Source organism: Pseudorasbora parva, chromosome 12 (genome assembly GCF_024679245.1).
Source record: "Pseudorasbora parva isolate DD20220531a chromosome 12, ASM2467924v1, whole genome shotgun sequence".
Classification (NCBI taxonomy): domain Eukaryota; kingdom Metazoa; phylum Chordata; class Actinopteri; order Cypriniformes; family Gobionidae; genus Pseudorasbora; species Pseudorasbora parva.
This window is the reverse complement of record NC_090183.1, coordinates 34,075,502-34,092,727: the sequence shown is the minus strand read 5'-3', so window position 1 is coordinate 34,092,727 and position 17,226 is coordinate 34,075,502. Positions and strand designations below refer to the sequence as shown.

At 36.9% G+C, this 17,226-nt stretch overlaps 2 protein-coding genes across 2 annotated transcripts in view; one reads left to right on the top strand and one right to left on the bottom strand.

Moving 5' to 3' along the window:
- Positions 1-1,668: 1,668 nt before the first annotated feature.
- Positions 1,669-17,226, bottom strand: part of cyfip1 (cytoplasmic FMR1 interacting protein 1) — a 48,998-nt gene continuing 33,440 nt past the window's right edge. The window contains exons 24-31 of the mRNA XM_067459950.1: positions 11,140-11,283; positions 10,478-10,568; positions 7,687-7,817; positions 5,145-5,217; positions 4,937-5,031; positions 2,813-3,051; positions 2,576-2,723; positions 1,669-2,485 (exon numbers count right to left, since the gene is read on the bottom strand). Of these exons, the coding sequence (XP_067316051.1) occupies positions 2,321-2,485; positions 2,576-2,723; positions 2,813-3,051; positions 4,937-5,031; positions 5,145-5,217; positions 7,687-7,817; positions 10,478-10,568; positions 11,140-11,283 (1,086 nt within the window). The 3' untranslated portion in view covers positions 1,669-2,320. The remainder of the gene's footprint in view (positions 2,486-2,575; positions 2,724-2,812; positions 3,052-4,936; positions 5,032-5,144; positions 5,218-7,686; positions 7,818-10,477; positions 10,569-11,139; positions 11,284-17,226) is intronic.
- LOC137094357 (fibronectin type III domain-containing protein 9) lies at positions 12,926-17,215 on the top strand. Its single transcript, XM_067459951.1, has 2 exons — positions 12,926-13,311; positions 15,796-17,215. Exon 2 carries the CDS (start codon positions 15,893-15,895, stop codon positions 16,556-16,558), a length of 666 nt encoding a protein of 221 aa, XP_067316052.1. The 5' UTR covers positions 12,926-13,311; positions 15,796-15,892; the 3' UTR covers positions 16,559-17,215.

The window sequence follows — 17,226 nt, the reverse complement described above, 5'->3', positions numbered from 1 at the left end:
CCACAGTCACCAGATCTCAACCCAACAGAGCATCTTTGGCATGTGGTGGAACGGGAGCTTTGTGCCCTGGATGTGCATCCCACAAATCTTCCTCAACTGCAAGATGCTTTCAGCACCGTGTTGAATCACTGCCATGTAGAATTAAGGCAGTTCTGAAGGCGAGAGGGGGTCAAACAGTATTAGTATGATATTCCAAATAATCCTTTAGGTGAGTGTATATGATCGCGCTCTTATTCATACAAATGCTTTTAAACCATTGACGTGCAACAAGACACAACTCAATGTGTGTGTTTGTCACAGGAGATTCACATGCCAGGCCTGTGACTCTCAAACACACACACGCACACGACTCGAGTCCACAGAAAGCCGCTTCAGACAGCGCTTGAATGAACAAAAACACGATTAGGCCAAAATTCCACCAAATAGTCTCAAATGAGTAACAGAAAGTCTTACATTAACTTTTTTTTTTCTTAAATAAAGTGGGGAAAATGGTATGCATGTCAGGTCTTAAAGTGACAGAAGCCTAATAAACTGGCTGTGATGTCAGTCATTCATGTTAATCAAAAAAAAAAAAAAAAAAAAAAACTCACTCTGCTCTTGACTGAATAGCTTAACTTGAAAAATGCCAGGCCTGTGACTCTCAAACACACACACGCACACGACTCGAGTCCACAGAAAGCCGCTTCAGACAGCGCTTGAATGAACAAAAACACGATTAGGCCAAAATTCCACCAAATAGTCTCAAATGAGTAACAGAAAGTCTTACATTAACTTTTTTTTTTCTTAAATAAAGTGGGGAAAATGGTATGCATGTCAGGTCTTAAAGTGACAGAAGCCTAATAAACTGGCTGTGATGTCAGTCATTCATGTTAATCAAAAAAAAAAAAAAAAAAAAAAAACTCACTCTGCTCTTGACTGAATAGCTTAACTTGAAAAATTATTAATCTATTTCCTACCTGTTAGACCTACCTAAAAATCTTAAAGCGCCGTTCACATGGTTACATGGAACAAAAATAACTATTTTGTCCCTTTTGGAAGGGCAAGTAAAAATCTGAACCGGTCTGATTGGGCCATTAGAAAACAAAACGACCCTAAGCTTTGAGCCCTGATAAATTAAAGGCACAGCTAAATATGACATTTATTAAAATGGGTTTATGTATAAATTGTTTCAATTCACTTAAATGTTAAAAATTATAGCTTTCAATGATACTGTAATGTTGAACAGGAAAAAAATCGCATTCACAGTCGCATTCACAAAAGGACACTATTAAACATATTTAAAATATACTGTCTTTGTTGTTTCTACATTCATTTGGAGATTAGATGTTAAATAATTAGAATATTTAAAAAACTGAAATTTACTTAATGTATGAAATGTTAATATCTTGCAATGTTATTTTGTTAAAAAAAATCCCCAGGTTATGAATAGCATTAACCCAACCAACTCTTCTCGTGGATTTCCAGTCCAACCTAATATTTATTTCCAAACACTTTCAGAATACACATTGTAAAGATTTTGCTGAGCTGGTTCAGGTGTTTGATTAGGGTTGAAGGCCTCTAGCAGATGCTTTTATATAGTGCTTATTTTTTATTTTCTTCTTTGGAGCCTTCAGAGTGAATAAACCCCATTGACTTTTTTTTTTTTTTTAAAGAAATAGCCAGAAAAACCAAGATTGATACATATTTATTGAATTAAAATCTGATTACATCATTCAAATACTAAAAGGCACGTTTACTGAGAGTAAAAACTTGGTTATGCGTAAAGTTTTATTCAGGATAATAGAAGAAGAAAAAATCTTGCATGCAATCATTCAACAACACCATATAGAAAATATACCATGGGTCTCTCACCACAGCAAAAGCTTAAATAATCAGTTGATAAAACCCACTTGGCCATTTCCAACCCTTTCCCACTTCTCTCCCCAAGTATAAAACATGAAAATGAGTAGTGCTGTGCTATCATTAACATATAAAAGATAAGTAATTTATCTATAATAAGGCACGAGTGTGTGTACAAAAAAAAATCAACCTGAAATACACTAAGTAAAACTGTTTGTCTACATCTTAAAACATATATTAGCCTAATTTACCAAAGCCTGAGACATGTGCAAAACCAATAATGGTACAAATGATTGGTGCATACCAAATCTCTCAAATAATCGCAAGGCAACTTACTGGCTCTGTGAATACTACAAGCTGGCATAAGAAAGGCTTCTAGAATGTGACGGTGAAACTGGTCCTAAACTTCAGGGTAAACTTGTCGCTAATGTTCCCCGCTGCCATCTTTTTCACTTCAAATTGGTGCAAACGTACGGCAGTCTCAGTTGCTGGCCAGCGACTGATGGATCGGAGGCTGAAAGCAACGGACATGTTCTACTGGCATGTTTTCGCCATCCCCAGACTTCAGGTACTTGTTCAAAATGGCAAAGATTTCGTCATTCAAAATCTGGAACTTGCGAATTCGTTCACCCATTTTCTTTAGAGGCTAAAGTAGGAGGGAAACGAATGGATTAGTTGGTGTCTTAATTGCAGAAGTTACATGGAAAACACACTGAACTCGTTGAGGAAAGCTCACCACGCTCTTGATGATCTCATCTTTGCCGTCATGTTTCTGCACCTTCAGGAGATGGTAGCTGAAGTCCAGGATATCGAAGCGTCTGTGCTGACCGAGTAATGTGATGATCATGCAACCGGCCCAGTTCAGACCATCTCCAAAACATTGCCTAGAAGAGTTTAAAAATGCTCAATCTTAATTTCATCGTAAACAGCTATTCTACATGATGAGAAAGACGGGTGATCAGTTTCCACTTACTCGACGGTGAACTCGTGAGCTCCCACCGGGATGCAGTACACAAACTGCATGGCGCTCCACAACCTGTGGAACTCCACACACTCGTCCACGTGCATCACGCCATTACTGGGCAACGGTCCGCGCCAGATCGGGTCGTCCAGATAACCACGGATGCGAGTCAGAATGACCTCGAACATGGAGAGACCGCAGCACAGTCGCTCTTTGGTCAGCAGGTCCCCCTCACGGGCAATGGCAATTTGCTGATGAGAGATTGTACAGGGTATTGATTCAAATCAGACCAGCACGGCTCATTTAAGTTCACATCAAGACACTACAGACTTTACTACAATTAAAAAACTGGCACAGTGCAACAGTTGGGGTTAAAAATCGTCATTTGTGTTTTACTGAAGAAGCAAACACACCTACATCTTGGATGCCCTCAGGGTAAGCAGATAAACATCAAATTTTTATTTTTGGGTGAACTATCCAAAATACATTTCTTAGATGCTGCCTTGCTTCCTGTTTGGTCTGTCTTTGACAGGAACTATTAAGGTGGTCTGGGGTCAAACACCAAAAGTTCATCAGTCATCATCTTGTACTTAAAGTATTTTTTGTTTATTTCACTTGCCTTAACGACTTCCTAAACATTCAATACAACCATGGAAGCAGATTTTTGCCAAATAAGGAAAATAATTATGCTTTGGTAAATCATAATTATGAGAAGTTATTCGATAGAAATCACAATACTGAACTCGCCATACGATATTGCGATAATCCCAGATATATGGTAGAAGGTTTTTGGTAAAAATATTTACGATTCTGAAGCTGAAATTACTGAATTCTTTTAGACGAATATGCTTGCACTCTGTCTGTCCCTGAATAGATATATTTTAAATAATGTAGGCCACTTTTTACACTCTTTACATAAGACATTTGGTATATTCCTCCATTAAATTATTATACATTATATTCAACATTACATATAGTATGACACTAAAACTCTGTAATATATTGTGACACTCCTAATGGTAACCCATACTCAGAATTTGTCCTCTGCATACAACACATCCAAATTAGTTCACAGTCACACACATTAGGTTATATATATATAGAGAGAGAGAGAGAGAGAGAGAGAGAGAGAGAGAGAGAGAGAGAGAGAGAGAGAGAGAGAGAGAGAGAGAGAGAGAGAGAGAGAGAGAGAGAGAGAGAGAGAGAGAGAGAGAGAGAGAGAGAGAGAGAGAGAGAGAGAGAGAGAGAGAGAGAGAGAGAGAGAGAGAGAGAGAGAGAGAGAGAGAGAGAGAGAGAGACTTATGTTATGAGATAAAAAGTCAATTTTCAAGTGACAAAAAATGTGCGTCCAAATTTCCAAATTTGCGTATTTATGCACTATTCCATGTCGATTTGTTGTATAAATAGTGCGAGTAGTGTGTTCACTGAAAATTCCAAAAAGAAAAAGTGCACTTTTAATACCTGGATGTTGCACTAAATTAACGGACAAAACTAAGTGTGGGATGTTGGACACTTCATGCACTCAATTGTCGGAGCTTTAATTGCGTAGCGGAGGAGGAGGGGTTATCAGGTGCTGAATGCTCCAATGCTGAATGCCAAAATAACCATATAAAACACGATTGAGTACATTATGCACTTATACGTCTATATTGCATCATTTGGGGGACAACTAACATCAAAATTTTGTCAAAAGAAGGGCAAATGGACAAAAGTCATTTTATCTCAAAAACCATGTTTTGCCCCCTTAAGATGGCAGAGATTGGTTTTGGACTATGAAAAGGCATTCGGTACAACAGCAGCATAAAAAGAAATCCCCAATGCCCTAATCGAAATACCAATTAATGTAACGAAAAGAGACTGATAATAGCGGTGTTAGCAGAATAAAGTACTACTAATTTCCTCAAGTAAACTTTAGCCAGAAATCATCATTTTTATTTGAAAATAATCAATTTGCACATTACCACTGACACAACTCATCAATAATAAATGAATCTTGAAGGCTCTGGGATGAGATCAAAGCAGCAGTTAAGTGTGTAATTGGAGATGCTAATAACAAAAAGTTGATGTGTGTGCTAGAGGCGGTAAAGCAGCAGAGCACGACTAAAGCGGCTGTCGGAGCAGTGATGTTTCACCCACCTGAGGGGTTCCCAAACGCTCAATTAGAGGCACCAAATGCAGTGCTGTGTATTTGGCCTCCAAACGCTTCATCTTTGCATCCAGACGCTCGCCTTCTGCTCAAGTGTGGGATGTAGAGAGATTATAGGATACGTTTGAGGAACTGCTCACTTATAGCATGTTAAAAATACTGAACATCCTCAAGAAACATACATAAACATGAGCTTACCTTTAACGTGAACTCTTGGCAAGATGTTCTGGAAGGGCGCTGCATGCAACAAGTCACACACCTCCTCTTGAGACTGCATGAAAGGAGAAGAACTCATTTCAGAAACCATGGTTTTGAATTCAAATTAGAAGTCTTGACACGGACGTGCATAATCACAGAGTTTTGGTGCATTCATTTAGCTCTCAAGATGACCAGGATGAATTTGGTCATATTGGTGAAGCACTGAAACCATTAATCACTGGTCTTAATGCAATATATATCATAAACTAATCATTTTTACAACATTTATTAATCTTGATTAATGTTTTTTCTTAAATTCTAGTAGAAGAAATATTTATATTTCATATAAATATTACTATGCATTTAGACAACTATTCTATTTAGCGGTTCAAGAAATGCTGATTTCTATGGTAACCAAGTGCAGTTCCAGTAGATGGAGCCATGCAGTCATATACACTCCACTGACAGGAGCTATTATGGATGATGCTGTTGACATTTAAATTAAAATGCAGAGAATTACAGCCGACAGACCTGATTGCACTGACCTTGCCATCAGGCAGAGCAGGTACACATTGAGACTTTTCTCTAGCAAGCCTATATTTTAAAAGACAGCCCTTGATTGCTGACACTATAATTTGAAGTTTAATTGTAGTGGAAAACAGAATCTTTCTGGGTAACTTTCATAATTTTGACTAATGGTTGACAATTAAACAGCAGCTTATCATCACATCTGAGAAGAGCCTCTGAGTGTCTGAATGAACAGCAGATCTATGCTGCAGTGATGTTTCAGCCATTATGCAGTGAAAACCCAAGCAACTTCTTAACAGATCTAATATATATATATATATATATATATATATATATATATATATATATATATATATATATATATATATATATATATATATATATATATATATATATATTTTTTTTTTTTTTTTTTTTTTTTTGATGCTTTCAGATTTCAGATAAGCTTGAATATGTTTGACAATGCAATGTAGAATCAAAAGGGCACACAGACAATGCATGTTATACTGCACTTGAATGAAGCCAATGAAGTCTTGTATAATTATCATATACACAGTTTTGGATCTCACATTATTGAAATATATCGGTGTTAAATTGGGACTCAGTGGGGAAACATATATTACAACTAAAATATCACAATGTAGCACTTAAATATCTATGTATTTTTTCTCATACATAAATGAATTATAACCTAAAGTTGGAGATTTCAACTACCCCCAATAAAAAGGAAATATTTGGCTGAAGTCTAGCTGATGTCAGTCTTGGTCCAATGTTATTTATGCTGTCTTCCTGACATTTCCTATTTCCCACTTCTGAAGTCCTGATTACGAGCTAAATCATATTCAAGTGCTATATTGTCGGAAAGAACAGGAATCACGGAGCGCACTAGGTTTATTTATTGCTAGTCATATGGCCAATTAGTCTCTTTAGCATTCATGCAAAATACTGGAGCCAAACCTGAGAAAGAAGTCCAGAAGAGTCCACCGCGTTTCTGGCCACGTCATTTGCAGTTACAACTCATGGGCAGGGATTATGCTAATTATACATGAGCATGCATACGTGCCCTATTTACGCATGTTTAGAATGCATTAATATACACGCATTAGGGTGTTTAACAACTGAATCCGTGGTGTACGAAGCATTTGTGAATCTGGAGGAGTTTTTTTTAAAGGTCCATTTTACGTGCAAATGATTTAGAATGGAAATGACAGTTGACACTTGTAGGTATAAATGCACTGGTTTTATCTAAACTATTTTTAACAACAGGGGATTGTAAATACAATTATAGTAAAAGTCAATGACTGGGAGACTTAATCTGTACTTTTGAAAAACAGCCATGGGTAAATTTTACCCTGTGGCGGTTTGAGTGTTAGAGTGACAGTGAAACAGCAGCTCTATAGAAAAAAACATGACATGCTAGCGCAGGAAGTGTGATCTATAACCTGTTAATAATAGACATTTAATCAAATGTGCACTGCTCTCATGCACAGTATGAAATAAACGGTACTCTGAAAGATCATTACCTTGTACCGAGCATTGTTATAGAGGCTGGTTGTTCAAAAGAAAAAAAGGTGAAGCTGATCTGGCTTTCTTAAAAGGGTTGAAAACTGACATGGAGAAATTGACAGTGCTGCCACATGCAACACAACTGCAGATGTGTTCCCATGACAACTGTGTCAAAGTCAGACATCGTAAACACTGAGCAGGTGGCAGAATAAATGGAAGTCACCTGTGCAGTGTATATATTCCTTTTCCCTGTCATGGATTCATGAATAATTCCTAAAAATGAAGAGACTCATTCATGATTGAAGACTTTAGTGACCCTGTGTGTCTCATGTCACTCATCTCAGCACAAAGTAGAGAATATAAAAGAAGCCAAATATCAAAAGATGATATTAATTAGTGAAGCTCTAGTCAGGAACATTTTCAAGGCAGGGTTTAGTGATGTGGTGAGAACAACATTCTGTAGTATGGTGTGAGAGGTCAGAGACGATGTGATAGAGTTGTATCATACCAAGCTCTGTTCACTGAGAAGGCAGAAGAGCACCGCATTTCCAACTTCCCTCAGGTTCTGGAAACACACAGTCTTCAGCTCAGCATATTCCACAATGTCTTTCAACTGGTGGTGAAAGAACTCTAGAATTCCTGCATCCGGGAGACAAAATCATGCATTACAGTAATGAAAGCTTCATTTTGTTTTAGGAAATGTTGAAATATCTTTATAATTTTATTTAACTAATGCAAATAAACTGAAGCATGTGAAATTATGAATGGACACATTCCGTTCCTTCCGCTAAAAGTGGTGTATTTATGGTCCTCCTTAATATCCAAAACAGTCTCAGTTAACTTTAGACCCAATATAATCCGGCTATGAGTAACCCACTTCTAGCCAAAATAACCTTGAATTTGGTTACATATAGTGTTTGCAAAAATAATTTGCAAGATGCATGATATTCCATTATGTAAACCGTGATTACAAGGTGTTTCTTTGGTTAAACGTCTATTAAACTTCCACTGACAGCCCACATTTTGCCTTGTTTTAGCTGAGACGTATGGGCTGTGTTTGGACAGCTATTAGATGCCTTTTAAACACAGAATTGCTTGCTGGGGAGTGTTGTAAAATGCAACCCATTGTGGGAGGTGCTTGATATTGCTGTGCATTAACTTGTAAAAGAATACTCGCACTGTTCCTCAAGTGGCTTTCTGTATGCGCGCGCCAAGTTTACCTAATTTGGGAATCGGATATGCCTAAATGGTCAAATACACACAAAAATATGGCAAGTATTCTCATAAACATAGTCAGTTACACCTTAAAAGGATAGTTAAACCGAAAATGAAAATTGGCCAATGATTTAACCCTAACCCTAACCCTCCAGTCATCCTAGGTGTATTTGACATTCTTCTTTCAGACGAATATAATCAGTTATATTAAATCATGTCCCGTCTCTTCCAAGCTTTATAATGGCAGTGAATGACTGTTTCAGTTTTGAAGTACATAAAAGTGCATCTATCATAAATGATATCCACATTGCTTGTGTGTTAACAAAGGTCTTCTGAAGCGAAGCGATGCAATCATTGTCATGCAACCTCCCGGAGACGTATGAATCGCTTGCTGTGATTTCTGTCATTAATGTTAGTCAAAGAACAAAGGTAACAGAGAATGTATTATTTATGCAGTGCAGACAGATTACTTTATTCAATTTCTGTATATTTCCTGTATTTAAGGCCACCAGTAAATATGACATTATAATGGTTTATGTAAAGATTGTTTTAAGTTCACTTAAATTAAAAGTTGTTTTTTAAAGCCTAATACATGTTGAAATTGATATAGCTTTCAATTATACTGTAGTGTTGAACGTCCATTATTAATGTAAAAAAAATAATCTATTTCATAGAGACATCAATAGCAGTAATTAGTATCGTTGGCAGTGGCCTTCATTCATAAAAAGATGCCGTTACAACAAATATTTAAAATATATTATCTTTAAATTGTTTCTACATTCATATGGAGAGTAACTGTGAAATTATTAGATATTAGATTTTTTCATCACGATTAATTACAGAAAAAAATTGCAATTAATTAGTACTTTTTATCAATTGACAGTGTGTGTGTGTGTGTGTGTGTGTGTGTGTGTGTGTGTGTGTGTGTGTGTGTGTGTGTGTGTGTGTGTGTGTGTGTGTGGCCAATATCTACTCAAGAAATGCTCAGACCTTTTTCAAATCATGGTAAAATCATGTTAGAATCATGGTAGATCATAATACATAAATCACAATGCGGTAAATCATATTAGAAGGTAGTAACTTGTGGTTAACTATGGTAAATCAAGCTGGAATCATGGTAAATTATACTGGAATGTGGTAAATTGTGGTAAATCATGGTAAACTATGGTAAATCACAAAATCCTGGTAAATCATGGTAAACTATACTGGAGCATGGTAAATCATGGTAAACCATGCTAGAACATGGTAAATCATGGTAAACTATGGTAAACTATGCTAGAATCATGGTAAATCATGGTAAACTATGGTAAACTATGCTAGAATCATGGTAAATCATAGTAGAACACAGTAAATCATACTAGAATGTGGTAAATTGTGGTAAATCGTGGTAAACTATGATAAATTACAATAGAATCATGGCAAATTATACTAGAACATGGTAAATCATCGTAAACCATGCTAGAACATGGTAACACTGATTTCTGCATCAACCTTTTGTGGTTTTATCTCCATACCCATATTTAATATTCAACATTTATGAAAGAATCTATAGTGACTGAATTTTATGAAGTATTAATATTACAAGCAGAAGCGTTTAACTACATATACAGACCCTTTGCCATTTTCTACCCTCTGCTTTTTTCCCTCTCTCTCTACACCACCCACTTCATTTCATTCTTCCTTTAATTTTTTTTCTCCAGGCTGTCTGAAACCCACATAATCAGACACAGTCATGATTTCGGCATGGAGTGCACCCTCTCAGTATGGTCACCCACAATGTAATAACAAACAAAGAGAGAGGGAAAGACAGCGAAAGGCAATTACCAAACCATTTCAAGTCAAGAGGGGTCTGATTAAGTCTTATAAAACACCCATCATCGGCTGTGTAAGCTCTGCTAAAAGCACCAATGTGTGAATGACACGGCAGACTGCCAATCTGCCCAGCAGCACAGTTGGACTTATTAAAGCTTGATAATTTAGTGCTTATCTTCTACTTGGTGATAAATAACACAGGGTCAAAGTTCCTCTCTTGGGTCAAAAAATAAAAGGCTTGTTTAGCGGTGTCAAAGGAGTGTGATTTTCACCTGGTGAGCCGTATTCGTGGCGAGGCAGACGGCATATCTTGGGCATCACTTCCATCAGGGTTTTCACATACTGCAGGATGGTGCCCTGAAGCTGCACCGGAAAGAACAAGACGACGAGGTGATTTCAGCAAAAATGTTTGCCAATACGGAGACATCCTGAAAACCGTTTGCTCCAACAATGATCTGATTCAATTAAGATTCTGTATGAATGATGCATAATAAAATCAGACATTTGGTATATGCCCTATCATTGAATGCACACCTGGGAATCAAACCCATTACCTTGCTTGTTGCTAGCACCACATAATTTTCTTTTAGAGCTTTCTTTTTTTCTTCTTAGAGCTTTTAGAGAAATTAACTCTGTTTGCATCATTGAATCACTTTTCTGTTATCACTGTAAAGCTGCTTTGACGCAATCTGTATTGTATAAAGCAATTTAAAAATAAAGGTGAATTGGCATGCTCCAGTTCGAAACCACGAAAATGAAGGCATCACATAAGAGGCTCCAGCAGAAACGTGGTCGGACATAAATACAAAATACAACATGCATTTCCTTTCACACCGCTGAGAGCCACTGATTAAAAAATGGATTATGTCTAGGGTCTAGCAAAAGCCCCCAGATCACCATACACAATCTTCAATTTGCATGCTTGTCCACGTACCAGGCTTTTGACGACCTTTAACAGCTCTTCCATCACCACAGCGATTCCCTGGTATCCCAGAAGTCTGCAAATAGCCTTAATATGCGGAGGTCCCAGGAAGTTCCGGTAGAGGCTGTATATGCTACTGTATGCCAAATTCAAGGCCTGAATCACATGATAAAGAAAAGAGAGCATGTTATGGAATGGAAAGCTGAATAGTTTGTTGAGGCATAGTTTGATTTGTAAGGTAATACTTTTGTATGTCTATATGTAATGGAAGCAAACCAGATAGCAAAAAAAGTATTAAATAATAACATCTCCCTTAGTTCATTGTAGGGAAAACAATCTGGTTACTGTAAGTCCTACCCAACAATACAGCTCAGCACCAACTGTGTTTATTACCCAAGTGTTATCAAACTAACAAAATGTATGTATGTATGTGTGTGTGTGTGTGTGTGTGTGTGTGTGTGTGTGTGTGTGTGTGTGTATATAGATTTCAATCATGACATCTTTTGAAATAGTTTTAACATGTTAATAAATATGCCAATGTTCTACTGCTGTTGATTATTACTGCTGCTTCAGTGCAAGTATGGACTTGCTACTGCCAATAGATACACATACATGCTGCTGCAAACATGTCAGATATGCTCTTGCTGCTGCATGAATAGACATATAAATACCCTAGCTCTAGGCAGGTGGATCTGGGAGAGGTGGAGGATTTTGGAGTAAATTTGCCAGCACACTGCAGGACTAGCATACAGCAAACACTGAACGAGACTATCTGAATGATAAGTAAGCAATCTCACTGGCTGCAGAATCAGCAGAGGCCAATGTACACTAGCCCATTTGCGTGCTATTAAGGTAATTGAGGAGCTGTTTTCATGAATATGTAGGCCATATTAATATTGTCCATTAATATACAGCTCTGATTTGATTTTTGATTTATGCCCAGTTGAAATAAGCAAAAAAAAACTTTGCTCATAAGAACATGCATTTATTGCATGGACAGAGTTAGAACATAATGTAAAGTGCTTAAAATGTATGTGCATAGTTCAGTTGAAACCTTGCCCTCTTTGGCTTGCTGTTAAACTAAATGTACAAGGCTTTCTGCTTAAATAACAGCACTGAAACAATAATGCACTCTTTGTCTTTTAATCAGTTTAGGGCCATTCACAGTCAGTGCAGATATAGAGATGCGTTTTTTAAGTTATTTTTACTGGAGTGCCACATTTTACAAAACGTGTCATGCTATGCAAAAGTATGGAAGTGAGATGCTAGTGCCACAGTCTAATGCATCTAGGGTGATGTTTACATTAAAAACAATAGAAAAGTAGTGCAATTGAATTTAAAAAAAGAACTCTGTGTAGCATTTATTTGATCCTTTCCACGCAATTAAAGTTACATTAAATGCTATAAGTTTAGGATTTCATTCGGTTTTCTTCAAATTATCACTGGACAGTAGAATAGTAAAAATTCTAGCATTTTATGTGAAAATAAATAAAGCCATGTAGATGTGTGTTAAAAAATGTTATAAATAAATATAGCTAATATCCATCCATCAATCTAAAACAAAATAGCCCGCCCAAGATAGGTGCCTAGAACTGGGCCTGGTGTCGCGTTACTAAAACTAATAAAATTAAATTGTTTTTAAACATTGGCAAACAATCTGAACAGTAACAAAACTAGAAAGAAATGATTGTTTCCTATTGTTTCCTTTTTTGTTGACCGTTTAAAGATTAATCTTAAATGCATGAGCATAAATGTCCGTAGGTGTTGTAGCAGTGAGTCAGGGGAGACAGGTCACCAGTCTGAGGGAGTAAATGAGAGCTCAGTGGGGGAGGAAAAATGCCATGTGTTCCTCCAATGATTGAGGGAGAAAAGATGTGTAAGAGACACAGGACAAGCAGGAGAGTTCAAGCTCTCCCAGCTGTAATTCTGTTTAAAACGCTCTCTACGCAAAACATTGATGTGTCGTCTCCCCCCCTCCCTACTGCGCTCTCGCTCTCTGCTTTATGTGCCTTCTGCCGTTCTAATCAGATAGAGGAGCTTTTCTGTGCAGCGGTGTGAATCTGGAGCTCTTTCTGAAACAGACTTGAGCCATGCCAAAAAGAAAGCTACAGGTCACACACTCTCACGCTTCACGTCACATGAAGTCTATGAAGTGACTCTTTTCTGCATCTCTCATCTCATACGGTAAGACTTTTGCTTCTTTACACCTAAATTTCAGTTTTTCTAGACACACCTGTGTCTCTGTTAGATTACGCTTTTTTAAATAGGTGTGGATAACCTTGTAAAGAATTGCAAAAGACCAATTTAGGTAAATACTGTCTGAAAATACTACTAAAGATAAATCTTTAGCAGCTATGCAGATCTGAAGCAGATTGGAAAGAGTAACAGGTGCATAGAGCGAGAGAACACACATTCTGCTTTCCTCAGAGGGAATTGTCTGGCTGTTATTGACAGCGCGCTTGTGGAAGATCAAAATGATTAGTGTTCAAGCTTTCACACGGTGCTGATTGCCGAGTAATTACAGTGTCAGTGTGTAAAGTAAAGATTCACCACTCATCTCCAAAAGTCCAATGTGGTGATTTATTGATTGAGTTGACAGCCTTCAAACAAACCAAAGCCGTGAGTGGCAAGATAAACAAAACATATGGCAACTATTACGAACAAACAAATGCACATTTTAAGCCAAAGATAGAATATTCAGAAATATAGAGAAATCTATTTCTGCTCTTAAAGAGTTAAACCAGAGGATATTAGATATAAATAAAAGTTTACAACTATAGAAATGACAAAATGTAAATAAAATAATCATGTACCGGTGTTTGACCATGCATAATGCATGCAAGATCTTAAAACAGTAAACACTGAATAAATACTTATTCGTAATGTATAACATGGCATTTATATAATTTTAAACTCAAAATGATATTTATTGGGCTATGATGCCATTCAGTTAGAATGACTCGAGAGAATGCCTTATGAACGTCTCTCTTGGCAAGGGGATATATGGATGTAACGTCAATTGGAAATTCCTCTCCAACTCATTCACATAATCCTGCTTTAGATACCTTGATACCTAGTTTTGAAAAATTAGATACAAAGTAATCAGGGCGGATAAATAAAAAAATCTGGTCTTGCACTGAATAACCTGGTGCTTTTCCCCACTAGATAAATCTGCTTTACCTAACACCATGCTAGAGCAGGGCAATTGTTCTTGAATAAAGAAGAAAATTGAAATGACAAAAGAGGATATAACCATGAAAAAAGCCATTATGTGTTACCTACTCAACCATTTTTAATGTTATCACAAATTAAAGACAAATTGGACAGAAAAGAGCAGAAGAAAAAAAATTATAATAATAAATATAAATATACAACAAAATACATATGCACACACACACACATATATACATATATATATATATATATATATATATATATACACATATATACATATATATATATATATATATATATATATATATATATATATATATATATATATATATATACACATATATACATATATATATATATATATATATATATATATATATATATATATATATATATATATATATATATATATATATATATATATATATATATATATACACACACACACACACGTTTGTTTTTGTGACTTCTGGGGACATTCCATAGGTGTAATGGTTTTTATAGGCCTACTCTACAAACCGTATTTTCTGTCCCCTTACACTGCCCCTGCCCCTAAACCTACCCATCACAGGAAACATTCTGCATTTTTACTTTCTTAAAAAAAATCATCCTGTATGATTTATAAGCATTTTGAAAAGTGGGGACATGGCCTCATATTTTACCCTCTCCTTGTAATACCTTGTAATGTCATACAACATTTGTCATTATACACCCCCCCAAACAAACCTGCAGGGTTTTTTAATATAACAATCAGTGTTACTGATTAAGTCTTTTTGACAAAGCCCTTCAATTCAAAACCAATTTCAGTCCTGAAACCAATGATTGAAGGTCCAATTATTTAACTCTTTCTATGCAAAACACAGAATTTTCCATTATTTGTGAGAATACCCTTCCCCGCCGAACCTGGAATTCTCTGCGCTTGGATGTTTTTCACTGTTATATGGTAGGGGGCGCTATGACATCTTCGGAAAGAGTACTGAATCTCCTGATCAAAACACATGCGAAAAAGATGCAGGTCATATGTAATCATATTCATATGTAAAATAACGCGATCACTAACATTAAACAGCATATTAATCAAAACTGCCTAATGTTACTGAATGAACTTTCAACCATGGACAAGCTATAGGACTGTGCGAGCATTAGGGGTGTCGATGGACTCGATTGACTCAATCTGTGTTTGATCTTCGTTCTGAATCCAATCCAGATGTAGTCTTTGACAAAAACGTGATTTCTCAGCCTTTTTTTTCTTTTTTTAAACTTACCCATATTCAAGTGTTGATGAAAAAAAGAATGCTTGAAGCTAGATTAAAAAAAAAAAATTAAAAGCAGAAGGTTTGTTCTTTCTTTTGAAATATTTATATAACAAAATATTCTCAGGGCCATGCAATAACTTTTAAAAAACGCTTGCGGGAAAAAAGGTTAAGAACATGTTTTTATGCCAAAACCAAGCCCATTGTTAATTAATTCGTTTTTTGCCCTCTATTCTTCCAGATTCTTCCAAATCATTGCATGCCGTCTCAAAAAAGCCTTCATCATCAAACTGTGAGTGCATAAGAGACTGAGACTAAACCTAAAAGACAAATTCAACATGACTATCTCCATTCAGAACGTCACAGCCACATCTGCCATCGTCAGCTGGCCGTCTTCTCCGGGCTGTGTGGACACGTTCTACAGCGTCATGTATCACCCTAACTGGAACAGTCTTCTAATGGGTTACACGCGCAAGAGTTTCCTGCGCGAGGACAGGGTTCCCGTGAGCCAGACGTCTACCAGTCTGGGCAATCTCAGTCCTCAGACCACATACATCCTCTGCGTCACCTGCCAGTCGGCCAATCCCACCAGAGAGCAGTGCCAGGTCTTTAGTACCCTAAATGAGGGCACTGAGCTCGGGGAGAGTGGCAGGGAGCTGGCGATGGGAGTCTGGCTGGCCAGCAGCATTCTCTTGCTGATCATTGCTGTGGCTCTGCTTTGGGGATGTCTCCACACCATGTGTCCAGCAAAGAGGGACCCAGAAAGAGCCAGCCAGCCAGGTCCGAACAATCCACACCTGGCTCTGACCCCCATGGGTGGAAAAATGGGAAGTGAAGGAAGAAAAAGTCTATATATGCCCGGTTGCAGCGAGGAGGACTCTCAGAACGCAACAGTGATTGAGAATCCTTTTCGAGTCGAGCATGGCAGAGAAACAGCAAATGGGCAGAGTCGTGAACTTCAAACACCAAGTATTAAACACAGATTTGGCCCCGAGTCAGAATAACTGGGCTACCAAGTGGTCACTGTGATATACCGACCCCCAAATTTCTAACTATTAGAACTTACACAATGAGGACAATCATCAGGGTGTAAAGAATTTCGAGGAAATGAGAGAGTTGGATGGGCTCATGGGGTTAAATTATCATTTAAATGTCAGATGAAAACATCATTAGCTAATCAACCAAGGAAACTTAAGGAGGCCTTTTAGCTTACACGGTAATTCTATGGACATAAAGGTGCACATAGTATTATTTTGGTATTCCTTTATAGCAAGGTTTAGTTAATGCTAAAGTTAAAGCATTAAGTATCAGAATTTACTAATTTAGGTTTATGTTAAATTATAAAAAAAATAAACCCCATTATTATTATTTCTTTTTGAATAAATAATAACAAAACAAAAAATCTAAGACTCTTTAAGACTTAACGTAAAATTATTCTCATTTGAAAATCTACTTTTTACACTAAAGAAATCGTACCAAATCTTCTCATAGACACAAAATTAAGATTCCAGTTACACCAGATGTATATAGAGCTCTAATGCAATGATATCAATGTCTCTGTGAGTTGATAGTCTCTGTTTGTGCATTCATCGATATTTGTCTCTGTTTGAAATGTACCTTGCTTACCTATCGATCTTGCTTAATAAAAACCTTTTCCTGTATGTTATGGTTT

Bases quoted from the DNA above. Each gene is read 5' to 3' on its own strand.
- LOC137094357 (XM_067459951.1), top strand. From the start codon at position 15,893: ATGACTATCTCCATTCAGAACGTCACAGCCACATCTGCCATCGTCAGC.